This window comes from Heloderma suspectum, chromosome Z (genome assembly GCF_057233095.1).
Source record: "Heloderma suspectum isolate Gila_16-S chromosome Z, 16-S_ref, whole genome shotgun sequence".
NCBI lineage: Eukaryota > Metazoa > Chordata > Lepidosauria > Squamata > Helodermatidae > Heloderma > Heloderma suspectum.
The window spans coordinates 14,978,322-14,993,789 of record NC_139476.1 but is presented as its reverse complement, the minus strand read 5'-3'; the positions used below and the strand labels follow the sequence as shown (position 1 = coordinate 14,993,789).

The 15,468-nt window shown below is 47.0% G+C and overlaps 1 protein-coding gene across 1 annotated transcript; it reads left to right on the top strand.

Annotated features, from left to right (window-relative positions):
• The first annotated feature begins 6,964 nt into the window (after positions 1-6,964).
• On the top strand, positions 6,965-9,263 carry LOC146333737 (extracellular calcium-sensing receptor-like). The gene is made up of 3 exons (XM_084825703.1): positions 6,965-7,609; positions 8,305-8,523; positions 9,006-9,263. Exons 1-3 carry the CDS (start codon positions 6,965-6,967, stop codon positions 9,210-9,212), a joined length of 1,071 nt encoding a protein of 356 aa, XP_084681829.1. The 3' UTR covers positions 9,213-9,263.
• The last annotated feature ends 6,205 nt before the right edge of the window (positions 9,264-15,468 follow it).

Genomic DNA, 15,468 nt, shown 5'->3' with positions numbered 1-15,468 from the left:
CATGCCCCAGTTGTTTACGGGTTCCTTAGATGATATCACGACCCTTCAGTTTTGCTTCAGTATTTAAACAGCACTTCGGGTGAGTTATTTATTTTAGAGCAGGGGAAATGTATTATTTCTGAAAGTGAAAGGAAACACTTTTTCCACTCATGCATTTGTGATATTCTGTGATACCACAGTGCCACCTAGAGGTTATGTCCTGGAAAAGCAGGAAAGGAAACACTCTTCGTGTAGTGCTCGGATCTCAATTCTGCAACAACCGAAAGTAGATACAGTGGATTAACAGCCTTGTGTAGACAAACCCTATGTCATTGGTAGGGACAGTTGACATAGAATCATAGAATAGTAGGACTGGAAGGGGCCTATAAGACCTTTGAGTCCAACCCCCTGCTCAGTGCAGGAGTCTAAGTCAAAGCATCCCTGACAGATGGCTGTCCAGCTTCATCTTGAATGCCTCCAGTGTGGGAGAGCCCACCACCAATCTAGGTAATTGATTCCATTGTCGTATTGCTCTTAACAGTCAGGAAGTTTCTCCTGATGTTCAGCCGGAATCTGGCTTCCTGTCACTTGAACCCATTATTCCGTGTCCTGCACTCTGGGATGACTGAGAAGAGATCCTGGCCTTCCTCTCTGGGACAGTCTTTCCAGTACTTGAAGAGTGCTATCCTATCTCCCCTCAGTCTTCTCTTCTCCAGGCTAAACATGCCCAGTTCTTTCAGTCTCTCCTCACAGGGCCTTGTTTCCAGTCCCCTGGTCATCTTTGTTGCCCTCCTCTGAACCCTCTCCAGCTTGTCTGCATCCTTCTTAAAGTGTGGTGCCCAGAACTGGACACAGTACTCCAGATGAGGCCTAACCAGTGCTGAGTAGAGGGGAACTAGTACTTCATGTGATTTGGAAGCTATACTTCTATTAATGCAGTTGCAAATAGCATTTGCCTTTTTTGCAGCCACATCATCTTGTGGGCTCATATTCAGCTTGTGATCGACAACAATTCCAAGATCCTTCTCGCTTGTAGTCCTCCATCTTGTAACTGTGCATTTGGTTTCTTTTTCCTAGGTGTAGAACTTGGCATTGATCCCTATTAAATTTCATTCTGTTATTTTCTGCCCAGCGCTCCAGTCTATCAAGATCACATTGAATTCTGTTTCTGTCTTCCAGGGTATTAGCTATCCAACCCAGTTTTGTGTCATCGGCAAGTTCGATAAGCATTCCCTGCACCTCCCCATCCAAGTCATTAATAAAAATGTTCAAGAGTATTGGCCCCAGGACTGAGTCCTGCGGTACCCCACTCATTACCTCTCCCCAGTTTGAGCAGATCCAAGCAGAGACTCCCAGAAAGCATTCAGGAATCCTTCAAATTCCATAGGCCTTTGCTGGGGGATCACCTTCATAGGGCCTCTGATCATGCTGGAAAACTGCAGGCAGACCAGTCATTTCATCGAGCAATACCTTACTGCTCACCCGTGCATTGTTGTAACGGTCCCATTCTGCCACACCCAACTCCTCTTCCCTTTCTCCAGCCCTCAGTCTGGGCTAACAAAGTTTGGCACCGGCCTGGACTCCAACTTGGATTTGGGTGCAAGCTTCACACAGGCCCAAGGCCGGAAGTGGATGACTCAAGTCAAATCCTGGCTGAGGTACAACCCAGGAAGGGTCTTCATGGTCAATTTTGTGGAGTCTGTGTCCTTGGGCCCACGGGAACCTAGGAAATCACAAAGGTCAGGGAAATACAAGGTCATGAGCAGCATGTCCTAAGTGTGGACAGACCAGTCATTCAATCTGAGAAAGCTATTATTGTTTGTTTCCGCTCTGAGCATGGCTCTGCCAGCCCAACCCCTTCCTTTCCCCAGCTGTCAATTTGCCAGTGGCTTGACTCCATCTTGCATGCAGGTGCTCAACTTTACACAGGCCAAAAGGCCGACCTTGACAACTAAAGTGAAGTCCAACTGTCCCGCAGACAAGCCAAGAATAACGCAAACCTGTTTTCTCCTTCCAAAATGTGAAGGGAACTCAGCGCCCCGGGGCTTTGGTTCTTTCTCTAGCCTGGAATTATCAAAATGACAGTAATCCTGCAGGAATCCCTAATGGATTTCCATCCATCAACTCAATAACAAAGAAATCCAGGACAAAACTTTGCTCGACATACAGACAGGGCCAGAAATATTGGAACAAGGATAACTCTTTTGGCAGTTGGCCTCTGTACACCACCACATTGAAGTTGAAAGGAAACACACCCAGATCGGAGCGAAGTCAGAACTTCCAGCTGTAATTCAAGGGGTTGGGCAAAAGTGGGGCACTAACCATTCAGGAAGGACAGCCAGTGGCACGCACACACACCCATCGTTGGTGGCTCCTAAGTAATGGAACAAACCAACATCATTTCAAACTGAAGGGTCGCCTTTAAGACCTGGATGAAAATCCTTTGTAGTCAATGACTGCCTGAAGTCTGGAACCCATGGACATGGCCAGATGCTGAGTGTCCTCCCTCGAGGTGCTTTGTCAGGCCTTGACTGCAGCTGCCTTCAGCTGCTGCTTGTTTGTGGGTCTTTCTGCCTTCAGCCTTGTCCTCAGTAGATGAGAAGCATGCTCCATTGGCTGGACATCAGGTGACTGACTTGGCCATGAAAGAACATCCCACTTCTTTGCCTGGAGAAACTCTTGGGTAGCTTTTGCTGTATGTTTTGGATTATTATCCATCTGCAATGTGAAGCAGCGTCCTATCAGCTTGGCAGCATTCGGCTGAATCTGAATTCGTCCTGCTGCTTTTATCAGCAGTCAGGTCATCAGTAAACACCAGTGACCCAGTTCCATTGGCAGCCATACATGCCCATGCCATAACCCTGCCTCCACCATGTTTGACAAATGATGTGGTATGCTCTGGATCATGAGCTGTTCCTTTGCTTCTCCATACTTTTCTCTTCCCATCATTCCGGTACAAGTTAATCTTGGTTTCATCAGTCCAAAGACTCTTATTCCAGAACTGGGCAGGCTTTTTTAGGTGTTTGCTGGTGAAGGCTAATCTGGCCTGTCTGTTCTTGAGCATTACCAGTGGTTTGCACCTTGTTGTGAAGCCTCTGTATTTACATCCATAAAGCCGTCTCTTGACTGCAGATGTTGACAGTGACATGCCTACCTCCGCAAGAGCATTCTTGATAGGGATGTTAGAGAATTCCACCACGGATCCCAGGGGGGGCGAATTCCAGTGAATTCGGCCCCCTGGAATCCGTGGCGGAACAGAGCCCCCCGCCCCACCACCCTGCGAAAGCCCTGCGAAACGGAGCCTACCTGGCTGCAGCGGCGGCTCCAGCCACTGCCGGGCTGCTGCGGCCGCAAATGGCGGCTGTCGTATCGGCCGCCAATTTTGTCCCTACGCCGGCCCGTGATAGCCTACATATATATTTACGTAGCCTATCGACTAAAGCAGGGACGCAAATGGCGTGGGGGACGCCATTTGCGTCCCTTCTTTAACTGTGATAGGCTACATAAATATTTATGTAGCCTATCATGGGCTTGCATAGGGATGCAAATGGCATCCCCTACGCAGGACACCATTTGAGTCCGCAGTAGCCCAGCAGTGGCTGGGGGCCCTGCTGCGGGTTGGCTCGGCTGACGGTTCTGCGGCCTGGCCATGGAGCGGAGCTGGCCGGGCAGGATTCCAGGGGGAAGAAACGGATCGCCTCCCCCCCGTTGAGGATTCCGCAGGGAGGAACGGATCACCTCCCCCCACCTGCGGAACCCGGCAGAGCCAGGTAAGCAGGGTTTCGTACACCCCTAATCTTGACCTGGCTAGATGTTGTGAAAGGGTTCCTCTTCACCATGAGCAGAATTCTGTGGTCATCCCCTTTAGTTGTCTTCCGTGGTCTTCCAGGCCTTTTGCTGTTGCTGAGCTTGCCAGTTAATTCCTTCTTTTTCAGGATGTTCCAGACTGTTGTGTTCGCCACTCCCACTGTTTTTGCTGTCTCTCTGATGGGTTTATGCTGTTCGCTCAGCCTAATGATGGCCTCCTTCACTCGCATGGACACCCCTTTGGACCTCATGTTGGGGGTTCCAGTGAACAGCCACCAAATGCAAATGTGACACTCAGAACCACCTCCAGGCCTTTTCTCTGCTTGATTGGCCATGGGGCACCCAGGAAACAGGCCACACCTGGCCATGCAGCTGCTTGTCAGCCATTTGTTCCATTACTTATGAGCCACCAACGATGGGTGTGTGTGTGCGTGCCACTGGCTGTCCTTCCTGAATGGTTAGTGCCCCATGTTTGTCCAACCCCTTGAATTACAGCTGGAAGTCCTGACTTCGCTCCCACCTGGGTGTGTCTCCTTTCAACTTCAATGTGGTGGTGTACAGAGGCCAACTGCCAAAACAGTTATCCTTGCTCCAATATTTCTGGTCCTGACTGTAAATATGCCTAGAGCTCTGCCAGGTGGGTCTCAGTCGATTTCTGGTCTCTTGGTGTCTGGTCATTTGTTGCTAAATTCGAATTCCCCTGCTTGGGCCTGTATAGTTGTTTTCCTTCAGGGTCTGTTTGGTCAATGGGTTGGGAGAGAAGGTATCTCTGTACTGCTGATGATTTGGCTGCTGCTGCTGCTGTTTTGGATCCTGCCTCCACCTAGAGGATGCTGAGGACCACATGCCTCTTGGCCAGGCCTGATGAACAGCAAGACTATTACAAGCCAGGAGACCTCATTGTCGGTGGGAATTTACTGCTCGGCAGTTTTCATTCCACAAGGGCACGAGACTTCCATTCCTTAGTCCCATCAAAATTCTTCACTGTTCCTGTGTAAGTGTCCACAAGAGGGATCTGGGATAGATGTTTTCCTGCTTTGCTTTCACATTACTCAGAGTACTTTAATTCTAAGCATATGGCTTTTTTGCACTAGGATTCAGTTTGGGGGATCTCGGGGTCCTAGTGCAAATGAAGAACATCCTGCAAGCCTGCCCACTCCTGATCTGGTTCTCCACCCTGAATTCCCAGACTGGTTGGGGAGAATGGGCATTGTATTGCAACAACATCTGGTGACCCAAAGTTGGGAACCGCTGCAAGCATTCCCACGGCTGGGTGCTTCAGACCTCTTGCAGGCAGTGGAGTGAGATTCTACTCTATAAAAGAATTGTGTGTGGGGGCGGGGGGGGGGCACACCAGAAATCATGGCTCTGATAATCAAACTCTGAAATGATTAACATTTGTTGTCGTTGTTCAGCTGTTAAGTCGTGTCCGACTCTTTGTAACCCCATGGACCAGAGCATGCCAGGCCTTCCTGTCCTGCGCACTCTCCCGGAGTGTGCTGAAGTTCATCTTCATTGCATTGGTGATGCTATCCAGCCATTTCATCCTCTGCCGCCCCCTTCTCCTTTTGCCTTCAATCTCTCCCAGCATCAGGGTCTTTTCCAGGGAGTTTTCTCTTCGCATTAGGTGGCCAAAATATTTGAGCTTCAGCTTCAGTATCTGTCCTTCCAGTGAGCACTCAGGGTTGATTTCCAGGAGTCAGGAGACTGGGGTTCTAGTCTTCACTCAGCCATGAAACTCACTGGGTGACTTTGGGCCAGTCACAGACTCTCAACCCAACCTGCCTCACAGGGTTGTTGTTGTGAGGATAAAATGGAGAGGAGGATTATGTACACTGCCTTGGCTTCCTTAAGGAGAAAAAAAGGCAGGATATAAATGTAATAAGTAAGTAAGTAAGTAAGTAAGTAAATACATAAATATTAGCCTGCTGATGGGACTTTGATCCATCTGGGATCTTCTGATGTTCTTATGAAATGCAGCTAGGAATACTGAGAGAGGAGTGTGTGTGTGAATCCTTGGTTAATGGCCCGAAGGTGGATTTGCAACAGAAGGATTGGTCTTTAGGAAGATAGCATTGGACCTAAAGGACTTCATTACACTCTACTTCTCAGTAGTTCCATTGGGATATCCCGACCTCTGATGTCACTCTCATTGCAGGCTGAAACCCAAGAACTACCAGCAATTATTGGCCTTGGTGTTCACCATCAATGACCTCAGTGAGGATACAACTCTTCTACCCAATGTGACCCTCAGCTTCCGCATCTATGATCACAGCAACCTTGGAAGATGGATCTACTTGAACACTCTGTCTCTGCTCTCCACATGGGAGTGAATGTTTCTGAATTATGAATGTAACAAGCAGGATAAACTGCTCTCCATTATTGGAAGTCTCGATTCCACATCCTCAAGGCAGATTGCATCTCTAATGGGCATCTTCAAGATCCCACAGGCAAGAGGGTTCTGCAGAACTCAGGAACAGAGATGCAAAATCCCATCTCTGACAGCCTCATACCCATGCAGTGTGTGTGTGGTCCCACTGTGTGGCCACAATTCCGAATGCCAGTAGTAATGATGATTTTCCTGCAGGATAACAGTGCCTTTGAAATAGGCTGTAGTCCATGAAATCTTAAACTATAAAAATGGGTTAGGAGGCTGTTCAGACGTCACGGTAAGCCACGGTAGAGCCCAATAATGATCTTGCCGTTAAGTGGTTAGTGAGCACGGGCAGTCCATGGTTAATAAGCCACCATGGTTGGGTCAGACCCCTGTTCAGATGTCACGCTAAGCCACCATGGTTAGCTCAAAACTCCTAACCATCAAGGCTTAGTGTGACATGCGAACAGGGTCATTGCCTCTGATATAGGCTGTAGTCCATGGAATCTTACACTATACAAATTGGGTTAGTATTTCAGTGCCACAAAACTCTTCCTGGATTTTGCTGCCATAGACTGACATGGCCACCCCTCTGGAAATTCCCTCCTTCAGCTTGCTTATGGCTTCTTCGAACCTATTCAGAGGGAGAAAAGGGCATTTCCTTCCTTCTGCCAAACTGATCCCGATGAAATTCCTCAGTATGAGGGCTTCGTCCGGCTGCTCCTGCATTTCCATTGGAACTGGATTGGGTTGTTCGCTCCCGAGGATGACACTGGTGAAAATTTCGTCCAGACACTGACGCCAATGCTCAAGCAGAACGACATCTGCGTGGCCTTCACTGAAATCCTCAGCAACATGGTCCTTCTGCTTCTAGCAGCATTTGGGAATATTCCTCATCTGTGGTTTGAGCCCCAAGTGATGATTCTCTTTGGGGACTCCAACATTATACAAGAAATAGCAAGGTTATTGTCTGCTCATGAAGAAAAGTCCAAGACCCCATTTAGGAGGGTTTGGATCCTGACAGCCCATTGGGAAATTGCTGCGACGGGATCCCACCTTGGCTTGCACAAACTAAAACCTCTCCACGGCGCTTTGCACTTCAGAGTCCACACAAAGGAGGTTCCAGAATTCAAGCGTTCTCTCCAGGCTTTAGATCCATTTCATCCACAGGGAGACGACTTTCTCCAAGACTGGTGGGAAGCGGCATTTGTCTGTCAGTTTATGAATCCAGGCCAGCCCTTTCCACCAGGGAGGAAAATGTGCACAGGGGAAGAGAAGCTGGAGGACCTGCCAGCCTCCACGTTCGAAACGAGCATGACTAGTCAGAGCTACAACATCCACAACACTGTCTATGCGGTGGCACACGCGTTACGTGCCGTGTCCTCATCTGGATCCGAACGTGCAACGACGGGGGGAGGCGAGAGGCTTCTGAACGTCCAGCCATGGCAGGTAAAGTCGTCCATCGCACTCAGCTGTCTTAGCTGATTTTTTTGAGCGTCACATCCTGGAAGCAAATGGCGCACCTGGGGGAAGGTCTATCAGTTCATTCTAAAGATCCTAAGGAACATGTTCCCCATGCATGTCCTTTCATGGCCACTGTTTCCCTTAGAGAGCACTAGGAACTGAGTAGAGAGTAGCAGAGACTTATTTCTACAGTAATTATGTTCTTACAGACGTGGAGACTGAGGAGGAATCAAGCAGGTCCCCATAACACACGTTGCTAGTCTGTAAAGCGGTACTGCCCCCCACCCCAACTTGCAGTAGCAAGCAGCAGGGGGTCCCCTCTGCTTATGCTCCTTCTTTCCAGCCAGCCCTGAAACTCAGATGTTGGTCGCAGTGTTGGTAGGAGCCTACTCCCTTCACTGCTCACACAGATTCTTTTATTCTTTCATTTCATTCATTTCATTTCCATTCCGCCCAATAGCCGAAACTCTCTGGATGGTTCACAAAAATTAAAACCACAGAGTACGACATGTATCACAAATATATTACGGTGTGTTGTAGCAAGTAGGCACCAGCCGGAAATCCCCAAGCCGCTGTACAGGCATCTTGTAACAGTTAGTGCCTCAGGAGGAAGTATCCTGAGCATTAAACCAAACAACAGAATAGAGAATAAAGCTCTGTCCTAACGTGTTACGTTTCAGATCCTTTCCGCTTTGAAGACTGTCTGGTTTAACAACAGTGCTGGAGATGAAGTTTGTTTCACTGAAAATTCTAAGATATCCCCCACTTACGACATCCTGAACTGGGTCTCCTTCGCCAATGAGTCTTTTGGTCCTGTGAATGTTGGACAGGTGAATCCAAGAGCTCCCCCAGGCCAAGACTTCACCATTAACTCTGATGTGATCGTGTGGCCTGCAGAGGTGGGGCTAAAGTGGATGCTACAGAGCCGTTGGAAAACTAACGAATCTTGCAGTTCTGCCCTTTGAGAAAAGAATATGTCTTCCGAGAGGGCACCTGTTGTGTCCAGGGTGGGGCTCTTGATCAGGGGTAAAACACAGCATTTGCATGCAGATTCAGGTCCCAGGTTCAGGACCCATCATCTGCATGTAGGCTGGAAAAAGGTCCCATTGAATCCCTGGGGAACTGCTTCCAGTCAGTGTAGACAATACTGGATTTGGTGCACCAAGGATCTGATTCCAGCATTCCTGTTTCTGCCTCTGAATATATTTTATATGACCCCCGAATATGGTGATTCTAACTACCCTGCATGCATCCAGAAGCGATTTGGTCCTCCTAAACTATCCATCATATAATGGGAAAGTCCGCTGAGTCACTCTGAGTCATGTTTAGTGCAATTTCTGTCACCTGCATATCCTGAACATTATGTCTTTTCCCCTTTCAGAAGATGCCCTTTGCGAGGTGTGTGGAGAGGTGCTCTCCAGGGCATTGGGGAAAAATTCCAGAGGGGGAGCCGGTTTGCTGCTACAGATGCGATCGTTGTCTAGAAGGGACGATTTCTAACTGGACAGGTAGCTCAAAGTCTGAGAGCCTTTTAAAAGTGCAGAACATACTGGGGCAAGAGAGCAGTGTGGACAAGAGAAATTCATAGACAAGGACAAAAGTCTGCCATTTCCCCTAGGAATATTTACTCTATAAATACCATTTTGGATAGCATAGGTCTGTGGTGTTCTTGCTTGCAAAGCATTCACATCCCCAGAAGAAATCTTCAATTTAAGGAGAAAACAAAATCTTGTTGTTCAGTCGTTCAGTCGTGTCCGACTCTTCGTGACCCCATGGACCATAGCACACCAGGCCTTCCTGTCCTGCGCTCTCTCCTGGAGCGTGCTCAAGTCCGTATTCATTGCATCAGTGATGCTATCTAGCCATCTCATCCTCTGCCGTCCCCTCCTCCTTTTGCCTTCAGTCTTTCCCAGCATCAGGGTCTTTTCCAGGGAGTTTTCTCTTCGCATTAGGTGGCCAAAATATTGGAGCTTCAGCTTCAGGATCTGTCCTTCCAGTGAGCACTCAGGGTTGATTTCCTTGAGGATGGACTGATTTGACCTCCTTGCAGTCCAGGGGACTCGTAAGAGTCTTCTCCAGCACCACAGTTCGAAAAAACAAAATCTTAGTCAATTACTAATACTCACGAGTACTGCATCTATTGGCTTTTGTTCCATATTCTTATTGGTTCATGTTTTCAGGCATCATTTTTTAAAGAACGTGTTTCAACCCTCCGTTATTTTGCCATCAGACCTGAAGCTGTTTAGGCAGAACGCTGCTCAGGTCAAGTAGCTGGTCATCCTTGTAACAATCGGAGCACATTACCCCAATTTCAGATAGATCCCATTTATTCTGTAGTGATTCCTGTAGCCCGTTTCCCAGCCTCTGCACCAGCATATGTCCTCAGTCCATAATATTAAGCAATTGACAGTTATCTATCTATCTATCTATCTATCTATCTATCTATCTATCTATCTATCTATCTATTTATTTGCCATGTCAGAAGTCATCGTCGGTGACAGACGGCGGTTCAGTTCTTATATTAGGGCTGTGCACGGACACCCCCTCCCCCGCCCACTTTGCTTTGGATGCAGCTTCAGACCTTCCAAAGCAGCCCCACTTCACTTTGGACCAATTCAATTCCCAATCCACTTCACTTCGGAATTGAATCTGAAGCGAGATTTGGATATCCGAATTTGACGTTTTCCCATTGACTTGCATTGGAAAATGAAAATGGCTGCAACAGTTTTCAGTTTTTATGATAAATACATGCCATCTGGGGGAACCGCCAGCCCCCATGGAGGGAATTCTATTTGCCAAGTTTCAGACAGTCTGGCCACAGTAGTTTAGGCACAGATGTAATGTGCTGTTCTCAGAAACTCAAACCACAGGTCATAAAGGGATTATCAGGGGATGTAGGTGTTTAAGTGGTGATTAGGAGGATGTCACTATCCTTGATCTGTGCTGTAGGTTTCTTTGAAATGCAAATAACCCCTCTTCCCAAGCTCTAATAAATAAATTAAATAAATAAATTTAAATAAATTTATTTATTTAATAACAAATTAGAGCTAAAGTTGGCATCCATCCAGGCTGTGGACTCTGCACTTTGCTGCCCTACTACACCAGGATGCCCTATCCGGACTGGGGAAGAGCCAGCTTGGTAGTCCCAGCAGCACCTCGCCCACCTCTGCCCCTGCCAAGACCCCAAAGATGCCTCATACCAAGCTTGCCTTCTTTGCCACAGAGTGGAGTATTATTTAAATAATAGATGTAGTGCTTTGCCCGCTGTATTTTGAAATGTGGACATGTGTAGTGCTTTGCTTGAACACAACACAAGCACAGAGAGAGAGAGGAGAGCAAAAGAAAAGCAAACAGAACTACTTACAGGCAAAGAAAATGGTTTTTAATTTGTTTTGTTTTAGGGAAATGACATATAGTTCAAACATGGGAAGGGAAGGAATAGAGGAATTGAGAGGAGCGGGGCTGGGGAGAGCCAACAAGGAAAGGAAGGAATGTTCTCTCTATATATAGAATCATAGAATATAGGGTTGGAAGGGGCCTTCAGGGCCATCGAGTCCAACCCCTTGCTCAATGCAGGAATCCAAGTCAGAGCATCCCTGATAGGTGGCTGTCCAGCCTCATCCTGAACACCTCCAGTGTGGGAGAGCCCACCGCCTCCCTAGGTAATGGGTTCCATTGTCGTATTGCTCTAACAGTCAGGATATTTTTCCTGATGTTCAGCTGGAATCTGGCTTCCTGTAACTTGAGCCCATTATTCCATGTCCTGCACTCTGGGATGATCGAGAAGAGATCCTGGCCTTCCTCTCTGTGACAACCTTTCAAGTACTTGAAGAGCGCTATCATATCTCCCCTCAGTCTTTTCTTCTCAAGGCTAAACATGCCCAGTTCTTTCAGTCTCTCTTCATAGGGCTTTGTTTCCAGTCCCCTGATCATCTTTGTTGCCCTCCTCTGAACCCTCTCCAGTTTGTCTGCATCCTTCTTAAAATGTGGTGCCCAGAACTGGACACAGTACTCCAGATGAGGCCTAACCAGTGCTGACTAGAGGGGAACTAGTACTTCCCGGGATTTGGAAGCGATGCTTCTATTAATGCAGCCCAAAAGAGCATTGGCCTTTTTTGCAGCCACATCACATTGTTGGCTCATATTCAGCTTGTGATCGACAACAATTCCAAGATCCTTCTTGCTTGTAGTGTTGTTGAGCCAAGTCTTCCAAAGTATTAGCTATCCCTCTGTAGCAGCCATATCGGGGGTCAGACTAAGTAGCCTCATGCAGTCTCATGCTTCATGTTCTTGCTGAGCTCTTTCTCCCTTGAATATATTGTTGTAAGCTGACGAGACACAGGAATTCCTTATCTTGTCAAAGGTCATACAATTGTATATCTTGTTCTCTGCTGTTCTCTTCTGTTCTCTCCTTATCATGGCTACCCTATAACCCAGTTCTTGTATTATAAACAATAGTGCTAAGAGAAGAAATGTTGAGGATTGCAACCCCATGCGGGAGGGAGAGGAGGAGCCGTTTCATATGTGTCACAATGTCTATAAAACCAATGTGCTAATGTAAATCGGGGCTTCTGGCTCTTTGGAAACGATTCCAGCCTTAAGCCCGCGCGTTAAATAAAGAATCTCTTTTTCCTTCACTCCGTGGTCTCTCTGACTCTGGGTTCTGCAACATAAATGGTGCCGTGACTCGGATGTGGCAGGCTCTGAGCCAGACAGGTGGCAGTTGCCTGCTCTTGATCGCCGCACCGGGAGGACGAGCTCGGCGCATGCCTCCCTTTCTTGGCGCCACCGACCTTTTTGTCGAGTGAATGGGAGAAAGCCTGCACCGGGATCGCCCAAACGGTAGTGAGCAGCAAGAGAACCTTGGGAAGCGGAGGAAGGAACTTGAGCCCTGCCTGTATCGCAGCTGCAATTGAGTTGAAACCCACATTGGAAGCCTTCAGGAGAAAGGCAAGTATATGGGAAAAAGAGGGCCCCGCCTTTAGGGAGAAAGGCCACTGGGCAGAAAAAAAGAGGGCCCCGCCTTATGAAGAAGGTCAGTGTTGGTGGTATACGTATACAAAAGAACCTACTCCTTGCGGGTAGAAGGGGGGCCTGATCACACCCCCGAGTGGGCGCCAGTACCTAGCACGCCAGTACTCAGTAGGAAGCTGAGGAAGCTGGGGAAGCCGTTTTCCGCTCTGGTAAAAAGTGGGAAAAGTGGGTGGCAGGGACATATGGATGTAGTGGAGAGATTGATGATTGTGTGAGTGGCTACTGCGGTTTCTGACGCATACCGTTGACCGTCCGGGTGCCCAGGCCAGTAGCAAAGTGCGTGGTGTGAAAAATCCTCTTGTGTCGGCCAGTGAGACCCCTTACTCACTGACCAATTCCCATTCCCTAATTGTGTCTGTCTTCAATTTAGGAGGGAGGCTATGGGTGGTGGGGGAAGCAAACCTTGCACCCCCTTGAGATGTATGTCAAACAAAGAAGGAAAAAGGTTTTTTTAAAAAGATTCAGAATAGAGAGAGAAAACAGCAAAAAGCTCAAGGTCGAGCTGAGAGGAAAAAAAACAAGATCTGAGGCTGTTAATTAGAAAAATGTTGCAGGACAGTCTGGCTTTTAACAAAGCGTGGGAGCGTGGGAGTGTAAGGCCGAAGACGTAGCTGTTAGCCTAGCGTGCCGAGAGGGGGGGGGGGCAGGAAAATTGCCCACAACGTTCTGAGTTGTGCAACATCATCACCTCGCCTAATTGAGATGAAATCCCTAAGAAATGGAAACTGAAAATGAAGACCCAGAAGATGAAGGCAAAATAGAAAATAAAGGTGAAGAATCAGCCCCCAGAGCACAGGCTAGACCCCTCTTCGAGTAAAAAGTGTGCCATAAGACTGTCCCAAAGCAGAATAAAGTGGAAAGACCACGTTGAAGATCTCTGTCAAGGTAACCGTGTTTAGCTTTGAACTGTGTTAAAATTGCATAGAGCCTGTAGCTACTGACCATCAGCTATATGATTTCTGAAGAGCGTAACCATTAAGCTTTTGCCGTGGGATTCCCTGCAATGAAGAAATCTCACTGATTTGAGTGTCCAGTGTTACACTGCCTAAGTGTGTGTGCTAAAGAGACCGAGAAACCAGACAGCATGTTCCTGGCCAAGCCAAAATCACGCTACTGCCATGCTCCTGGAAGCTGCAATAAACTGTGTAAGCTGGGAGACCCAACCTGATTGAGAAGAAAAGAAGATATTGGAGCAACTGTCTTGAAAAACAATGAGATCTGTGTAGCTGGCTGGCTGACGCTGTCAGTGATGTTACAACTTTAAATTAAGACTGTTTTCCTGTTTGAGACCCCAGCGAAGAAAGCTGAACCCGAGTTATTTGTTGCCCGTGCCAAAGCAAGAATTTAGCTGCCCTGTACCTCATCGTGTCCTGTTTTAAGCTTGGGATTTACAAATACAAACAAACTGAGAAGCTTGCCTTTGAAGTCCTGCAAATCACCCCACCGCCTCCCCGAAGATTAATGGCTGCCTGAAAAATGCAAGTATAAAGCGATGCCCATCACCCCCCAGCGTCCTGAGTTTCGGCACTCAGTGTTTCAGTGCTTTCGTGTACCAGGTTAGAAGAGAAAAAAAAAGAGTAAGTTTTTAAAATGTCTGTGAGAGAACCTGACAGAAGTAAAATAAAATTTACAGAGGAGTTGCCCAAGTTAAAGCATCATGGCTAGAGAGCTGAGCTGTGCCGCTCTGTTTAAACAGAAGCCTTGCTAAAAAGTTAAAGGCCCTTGTCTGTCAGAAGGGGTGTAGGGCCACACTTCCCCTTTTTAAACTGATGCAAAAGTGGAGAGCCTTTGCTGGAAACATCGCATCTTCATTGCCCAGAGCCTTCTCTGTTTGCCTCCATCAATGTCTGGGCTTTTTAGAGACACTCTGCACATGAACTAAAATTTTAAATTGTCACAAACTTGCCATGGACAGTGCTGTGAAGCTTTTGATAAACTTGAACTCTCATCGCTGTGGACCATGTGTCTGTGTTTGTAGTCAGCTCAGTGTACAGCAGGCTAAGTTTGATCTGTGACTTTTAGATTTCCTTCTGCCAGAACTCATGCAGCATAGAGTTGCCGATGCAAAAATGGTGACCTAGAACTCTGCGTGTGTGGGTATGCCCGTCCCTTGATTTTAATGAGCCCTGAGCTTTCAGCCAGAAGAGCAGTATAATTGCTGGATCTGCTCCATCATGCCTTACCATGCAAGAAGTGTTTTCCATTCATTGTGTTAAATTGCAGAAAAAGTTTGTTGTGTATATTTTATGATTTCTTAAATATCATAAAATATATGTGATATTTGCAGATTAGTGTTAGTTGCAACTCCAAATAATACTGAGTGTGGTTCCCAATGGATGACAAGGAAAGAAAGACAAAAGCAAGTAGAAAAGAAGGAATAGAGAAAGTAGCAGACAGATAGAGAAGAGAGGAAAAAAAAAAAGAAAGAAAAGGCAAGAGGCAAAGAAAAAACATTTATAAAAAAGAAGCGTGGCCATAGTTGCCCCCATGATAAATTAAAAGCAGCTGATTGTGCCTGGAGCTTATTACCTGGGGTAAAGTAGCCACAATAATGTAATAGTTCTTTAAAATAAAGAAAATGTAACTAGAAGGAGAAGAAGAGCCTATCCCAAATGTGTGTCATTGGGACTAGTGTAAGGCAGAAAGGTTTAAGTAAGTTTAACTTGAAAAAGACAAATAAAGAGACAAGGCTGGTGCATGGAGCAGAAAGTTTTATATAAAAAGTTTGAAACATGATCTGCAATACAGGCAGATCAGCAAAGAAAAAGAAAGCAAAAGAAAGAGAAAAAATTTGTCTTCCCATACTAATA